This window comes from Nanorana parkeri, unplaced genomic scaffold (genome assembly GCF_000935625.1).
Source record: "Nanorana parkeri isolate BGI_ZX_2015 unplaced genomic scaffold, ASM93562v1 scaffold973, whole genome shotgun sequence".
NCBI classification, from domain to species: Eukaryota; Metazoa; Chordata; class Amphibia; order Anura; family Dicroglossidae; genus Nanorana; species Nanorana parkeri.
Window position 1 is genome coordinate 372998 of NW_017307241.1, and position 7674 is coordinate 380671.

Sequence of the window (7674 nt, forward strand, 5' to 3'; positions counted from 1 at the left end):
ACAGCCAGCAGCATTACCCAATGATTCTGACCACTACTGTAAGGGGTGTTCTTCCCTGATCACTAATGTAAGGGGCATTCTTTCCACTGATCACCAATAAATTCATTTTAGCAAGGGTTCCTTGAGACCTGAAAATTGTTTTAAGGGTTCCGCTGTGGTCATAAGTTTGAGGAAGGGGCCGGTCTCAATATTTTCTCAGTGGTTTCCTTTAAACATGCCAATTACTTTCAGAGGAACATTTCAGTATGACTTCAATTAGTGATGTCGCAAGTTTTCACCCACTGAAATTGGATGTTAATAAACCAAATTCTGCATGTGATAGACAAGTGTAAATGTGCTGGGCTTGGTGTAATTTAATCCTATTAAAGTGTTTGCATTTAGCAAGCCAGTAATGCTCTGTGTCTCTGGCTAAATCATTGTAGCACCACATGCCTCCCTCCCAAATGATTCATCTGACCCTTTTGGTTTGCATTTCGAAATAAATATTTGTATTTCCAAGGTCCATGCCACACAGAGTGTGGCGACAGAGGATGCGACGGGGCCGGCGCTGATCAGTGTCTCAACTGTGTTCACTATAGTCTTGGCAGTGTCAAATCTGGCAGGTAAGTTGGTGTTTAACATGTTCTGTTTGCTCATAGAAATAATAGTGATATGTTTCCAGCATTAACTCTAGACCAGGGGAAGGCAACCTTGGCACTCGAGCTGTGGAACGACAAGTTCCATGGAGCACTCAAAGAAGGCCACAGGCATGACTATCGGGCAAGATGGAATTTGTAGTTTTAGCACAGCTGGACTGCCAAGGTTGCCTACTTCTGCTCTAGATAAAATGCTACTGTGTCAATGTGATAGGATAAAGATTTTATCGTGGGGATGATTGATGAAACCATAGTGTGAAAACAGTGATGTATTTGTTCATTTTGATGATTATCAATATTTAATTGCTAACACAACCTATAGTGGGTGCCATGTAAGAATTTCAATCTTTTGTAATCCCTCCTACTTGGAAGTCTCACTCCCTAGCTCTTTAACTTGCTCTTTTGACCTCATTATTTAATTTTTTCATCCTTTTTCTTACATGGATGCACCACCACTAGAAATGTGCTCTACCCATACTTATACCCATCATGTCACCTCTTAAGATAGTGGCTTCATCAGGAAACAGTGTTAAAAGTGCTCTGTCCCAGTATCAAAGAAAGTGCCGTCTGCCTCCTTTTGTAGCTGCTATTTATAACTCTTGCTCATGCTGCGTCACGACATGTTTAAATGCTTACAAGTGCTGTTGTACGTCGCTGGGTGCAGATGGTCTCTGTCCAGGGACATAAATCTATACATGTACACATGTATACCCTATGATCGATTTTGCCAACGTACAGCTGCTGCCTGTCATTCATTTGTACAGTAGTTGCATGCAATACCTGTGACCTCTCAGGTGCAGAAATATGGCCTTTTTTACTGTGTGCAGTCTTCTGTGCCCATGTGAATGAGCTCTAATTATTCTCTAGAAGCAAAACTTTGTATATGCAGCTAGATTGAATGCACCTAGACACTGCTGAACTCTAGTGAAAAACATTACATCAGATGCAGTTAGAAATTAGCCCCCAAACACCTCTGTACACATGTATTTTGACGCTTGTGTGCACGAGGCCTTATGGAGGTCTAGCGCTGGTGTGTGTTGAGCTGATATACACCAGCCTTATATCTTTTGAATTATCTTCTTACCTTATATCTCTTATTTTACTTGTAATCTTTTGCCTTTGGTTTGATGCAGGAAGTGTGTGAGTACCTGTCCGTCTGGGTTCATGGTAGACGTGGCTGGCAGAAGGTGCAGGCGCTGCCATAGAGGGTGTGAATCCTGTTTTGGACGCAGTCAGAACCAGTGCAGTTCCTGTAAGAGAGGCTTCTACGTTCAGCCTGAGAGCAGTTCCTGTACAACCACATGTTCAGCCGGAGCATATGCCGATGAAAGTAAATATGTACAGCCTTCGTTCTTACCCTTTCTCCTCCGACAGGTGCCCCTATGTTTCCACTGCCATTAGTTTTCATGGGATATGCTGTATTTGTTTTTTTCAATCTATCACATGAAGCTAGTGTCTTCACCAAGACTGTTTGTCACACAAGCCGTTTACTTACACGTAAATATTTTATAGGTAGTTCTTAGTCTGGTTTGTTGTTTGCAATTCCTGCGTTATGATGGTCATTATCAGCTATAGAAGTTGTTTCCTTACTATTGGTTCTTCACTTGGATCCAATGGAATAATGCATGCAGCCCAAGCCAGTGATAAACTTAGATCTGGCAGTTCAATTTTCATTTTGACTATACAATGATATATTCTGTGTGAAAACACTTCACTTATGATGTGAGATCCACAAAGAAGCTGTAGATGATAAACCTAAAGTTATACAACATGGATTTGCTCTGTCTTTTAACTCTTTCGCTACCAAGCCCTGTGTAACACTCGGGATAATATTAGGGCCTGAAACTTCCCTTCTGAAATAGAAAAAGAAATTGAGGACAGAGCCCTTAAAGTAGAACTATGAGGTGAGTGAAAATCACTCATCCTCATAGTCCGTGCCGACGTTTGACAATTAAACTGTCACACATCGGCTCAATAGATCGGGAAGTGAGCAAATGCATACAGTTGCTCGCTCACTTCTCGATCATCTCCCTGCAGAGAGCGGGCTGTAGGTTGCGATATACTGAGCTTTGGGTCATGGGAGGAAGCTAGTATATGTCCTCCCGTGACCCTCAAGAGAACTATGGGGAAAACACTTAACCCCATAGTTCTCTTAATCTTTTTCTGCAGCCTCTGTGCTGAGTGCTTTCTATCCATTCAGAACAGAGGCTTCCTATTCTCTCAGATGCTGATGACCGCTATTAATTTACAGGGGAGAGTCAGGAGTACCCTTCTGCTATAAATTCATGGTAGCTAAAGCGACCATGAGCTTATAGCAGAAGGGTGAAAGCCACTGACGTAAAGCATACTGACGTGGCCAGCTGGAAGCGTTGCTGGCAGGGAAAGGGTTAAGTCAGTGCAAAGTGCAAGTTATGAAGATAATAGTCTTTTTCCTGATTCATGGATGTGAAAAACTGGGCTATGCATATTGCTCCTTTCTTAAAGCCCCACTCCAGCTAAAATACATTTGAGATGATTCAGTATAAAATTTGCAACACTTCTTGGCATTAATATTCTGCCTTGGAAAGTCCTGCACCAAATTCATAAAAGCGGAGCAACAGTTCTAATGCAAATACTGCAAATAAATAGGGCCTTCATCTTGGAATTATTTGTGTCGGGAGTGAAGAAAAGTACAAGAGTAGTCACATCATTGGTTGGTCTCTAATAATCCAGCTATTAACCTAGCTGTCTGTGTGCTAGCAACCAATTATGCTGTTTGTATAGGCTGCGAGCATCCTTGCAACTGATAATGCTTGGCCCCACAGTGACATTGGTTGCTAGGATGCTGGTGGTCGGGCTTGTAGCTGGATTAAGAGAGGCCGGAGACATGTTCATTGCTATCACAGGGGCTGTAAGAGGCCTGTATACATTGCACGTTATAGGTCTGTGCACACTGCAGATTAGAGACCTGTGCACAATGCAGGCTATAGGTTGGAAGTAGCACCATTTGTCATTCAGACAAATGTTGCAACTGTTCAGTCACAGACTCCTATACACCCTGACAAGTACATGAATTTGTCATATGGTGAGAGGATAGTTTTCTAATGATTAGGGCAAACTTTATGAATTCCAGGGATTTTGTTTTGAGTAGAGCATGAAAGGGTTAAAACTGTTAAGTTTTAATTTCTGTCTGTGACCCCATATGGCAGATTAAGCCCCCCTTCTTCCAGGGCTAAAAGTGATGGGAACATGTAGTGAAGAAGGGTTTAAATGCCTGCTGGTGTTTTTCATGCAGTATTTGCCTTCCTGTCCCAGTGACCACTGCAATTCCCCCATTTTTTTTTTCTAAGGGTATCACAGGGACAGGAAAATAAAAAATCCCCAGTGGGGGGTCACAGAAAAGTTTACTTGGCTAGAGTTGGGCTTTAATGAAGTCAATACATTTCCTCCGAGTTAACCTATATGTATAAACTTACCAGAATTTGCCTCTGGTTTGTTTCATCTCACTAAAACCCTTTAACCCCAAACCTTTCCTGCCCTTTTAAAACAAAATATGTTTTTTAACCTTTCAGTGTCTGGACTATCATTGCATGAAATACTTGGTAAAATGCAATTGATTAAAAAAGGGCTAGAAATTGCTATGCATTTTATTGTGTCCTGCAGTTACCCATTGTCCACTTACCACTGTAAGCAGGACAGATGGAAGTGAGAGTTTGAGAAAGCTTTGTGTTCCAGGTTCCCTCCATGTCTTATCTATATGCTGTACAGGGACAGATTTAACTGTGTAAGTCCCAGGCACATTTTCCCTGAATTCTACAGCTGCACTGGTAACCAGAAAGCTTTGGGGAAAATGTGTCTGGGACTTCTGAGGTCCACTTCCTCTGACGCTTCATGGTAAGTAGGCAATAGCAAGTGATGGAAAGAGTCTAAGACAGTCCAGTAGAGTACAACCAATTCTGCCCATATCCACAAGTGAGGTGAGGGTTTTAAAGTGCACCACTGCACTTTTGAGGCTTTTTAAAGGTTATACAATTAGAAACGTGTATGTCCAGGTTACTACTTGTAGCACATGTTAATCAGAAAGGCGCTTATTTCTTTAATTGCTTGCTCTCTCTAGCTTTCAAGAAAATGTTTTTATATCGTCTTTAGAATAAATGACTGTAGGTGGATAATACGTTCTGTTCTAAACAGTTTTTATATTCAATAAGGTCTCAGACGATGCCTCAAATGTCACCAGAATTGCAAGAAATGTCTTGGATATCCTGATAAGTGTGTAGTCTGCAGAGAAGGCTTCAGGTAAACATCAGAGTACATACCATTGTATCATAATAATAAAGAGGGGCCTTACAGCAGTTCATTCCTTTGCTTGGTATGAGCATTGGTTATATACAATTTAATATTTAACATCTATCACTCAATAGAAACTATTGAAACCCCAGGTGCAGCCATTGTCTATCAGCAGATACCCCATTTAATACGGCGGCTGCAAACTGTTTTTGTTCAGTGAATGGGGCACTTGTTTTTGCTTTGGTCAGGTAGACCTGAAATAGTTGGGTTCCCAAGCCAAACCAAATTTTAAAAACGTTTTAAATGCAGTAGTATTGATTTGTAGGGGACAAATATCTGTACAGAGTTTTCAGGGCCAGACTGAGACAGGAAGGCCTCTCCTGCTTCCACATGGCCCCAGCTGACCTCTGCCCTGTGCAAGATAAAATTATCAAAAACAGGCAGCCCAGTCCTACAGTTCACACTGGGAGAGTCACTCTTCCAATGTAATGGGGGTAGCTATGCTTTCAGTGTGACAGCCCCACCACTTGACATCTTAATTTTGTGTGCCAGGGAACGCAAGTCCCAGCACAGAATGCTTTACAGAAAACATCCAGTACAGAGGCAATCCCTGCTACTCTATAGTCATTAAAAACATTTCTCGTGTTTTTTGTTATCTGTATGACGCTTGTATGGATACGAATATTTTGTACAGCATCATGGGAGATGTTATATAAACTTGCAGTGTTTATATAATATACTAATTAAAATATTGTAGCATGGCAACAAAGCAGGAGCTACATCGTTTTCATATATTTATCTGTTCTCATCCTTAAAGTATGTGTACATTTATTACATTACACAATATGCATAACAAATTTCCAAACAGCCCCTTAAATTAGGCTTGTCATTAGAATCATGGAGGTGGACTGACTTGTGAAATTTGTGATTGCCTATCATGGTGACTGTCTTAGTGCATTAAGTTCTTAACCCGAAACAAGTATGCAGATAAGAATCGGCCTACATATCCCGGGTCTGTGACTTAAAGTGACATTAAACCCTCAGATTTTTTAACATAAAACAATACTGTAGTGTGTCTTACTGTAATCCATGGTTGTTTCCCTTCTCTTCGCTGCTCTTCCTTTTAAATCTGTATCTCATGCTGGACAGAACTTCTGTTTTGCAGCAGACTACCCTGTCTCAGGAATGGATACATGGTGTCTGTGTATAGGTTTGTAACCTGAGCCAGCACTACAGGAAGAGGCCCTGAGCTGCAAAGGGAAGTTCTCACCAAGCATGAGAAGACATGAGGATTTAATAGGAAGAGCAGCAAAGAGAAGGGAAACTACCACGGATTACAGTAAGGCACACATAACAGTATTGGTTTAATGTCACTTTAAAGTACTGAATTGTGCAGAATGTGGCATTGTATTTCCTACAAGACGGGACAAAAGGCAGTGGGGTGGATTGATAAACTACAGCTGTTCCAGGATGAAAAACTAAAGTGCTGAGCTGGTAGGGGATGTGGATTTCTAGGATAACCCATGTTTTGGGGGGGGGGGGGTGAACTCACAAATATTGGTTTTAAATACTGAGACCGCACATTTTGTAGTTTAGTGTTAACTAAACTAGTCCTTTACTAATTCAGTCTAGAGCTTGTTATGGGTTTCTATTGCTAGCCAAAAACTGAAATCATAGTGTCCTTGTATGGGTGAATTTTGATTCACTATTGTACAGATATGTCTGCAAAGGTTCTCATTCATCCCGGTCATGGTAAGTCTGTAAAAAAAATAAAGCAACTGGGCTTGTATTTTTCTTAAAGATGTTTTGCTGTGTATCCAACTAGCTTTCTCAATACTGAAACGTCTTTAAGAAAAATACAGCAAGTCCAAGTGCTTTGATTAATTTTTTACAGACACACTATTTGTACAGAATTCCTCCACAAGTGTTGCAATGTGTCTCTAATTACACCCCTGGGGCTTGTTCCTGTGACTATAGCATGATGACCCTCCAACTCCAGCCAGCCAGTCTTGAGGTAGGAAGTGACTCCTGGAAGAAGAAGAAAGTAAATGGTGTTTATTTGGGAGTTTTTTTGTTTTGGATATAAAACTAAAACATTTGTCAGGTTTGTAATGCTGTGCCCTCATTGGGAAAAGTTCCTCCTGTTTTCTGTCTTGCTGACAGTGCGTAACATATACACTAAGTCGAGGGAAATTTCTGGAATGGAAACCTAACACCAAAAGCACTTTTGGCGTTCCGTGTGACACCTGTTCTCTCATTACATTTTTGATGTTGCAGAAAGTGAGGGAAAATGTCCCCCACTGTGTCAAAAAGAGCAGTATAAACTTGACGGTAGCTTTTCTCTATACAAAAAGCATAGGAAAAGAGAAAAACGCTTTCATCTAGTCGGTCATTAATGGCTAGAAGTAAAACATGGCAGTTAATGCACCATTCACAAAAAATAATTATGTGCCCCAATGCTTTCTACTTTGTGTTCGTGTTTGTACTGCCATCGTTGGGTGTCCACAGAGTCCAGCAAGTCAGATTGTAGATATTTGGGGGGTTTAAGTTGGCCATACACGGGTAGATTTTCACGCTTTCATCTAGTCGGTCATTAATGGCTAGAAGTAAAACATGGCAGTTAATGCACCATTCACAAAAAATAATTATGTGCCCCAATGCTTTCTACTTTGTGTTCGTGTTTGTACTGCCATCGTTGGGTGTCCACAGAGTCCAGCAAGTCAGATTGTAGATATTTGGGGGGTTTAAGTTGGCCATACACGGGTAGATTTCC

The 7674-nt window shown here is 41.1% G+C and overlaps 1 protein-coding gene across 5 annotated transcripts in view; it reads left to right on the plus strand.

The window, feature by feature from the left end:
• Window positions 1-7674, plus strand: part of PCSK6 (proprotein convertase subtilisin/kexin type 6) — a 157582-nt gene that overhangs the window by 128647 nt on the left and 21261 nt on the right. For 4 of the 5 annotated variants that reach the window (XM_018566763.1, XM_018566762.1, XM_018566764.1 and 1 more), the window contains 3 exons: window positions 500-602; window positions 1769-1965; window positions 4823-4910. In XM_018566763.1, coding sequence (XP_018422265.1) covers window positions 500-602; window positions 1769-1965; window positions 4823-4910 — 388 coding nt within the window. Of the gene's footprint in view, window positions 1-499; window positions 603-1768; window positions 1966-4822; window positions 4911-7674 lie in introns of those variants that run through there. The other variant, XR_001941756.1, reaches the window with a different exon arrangement.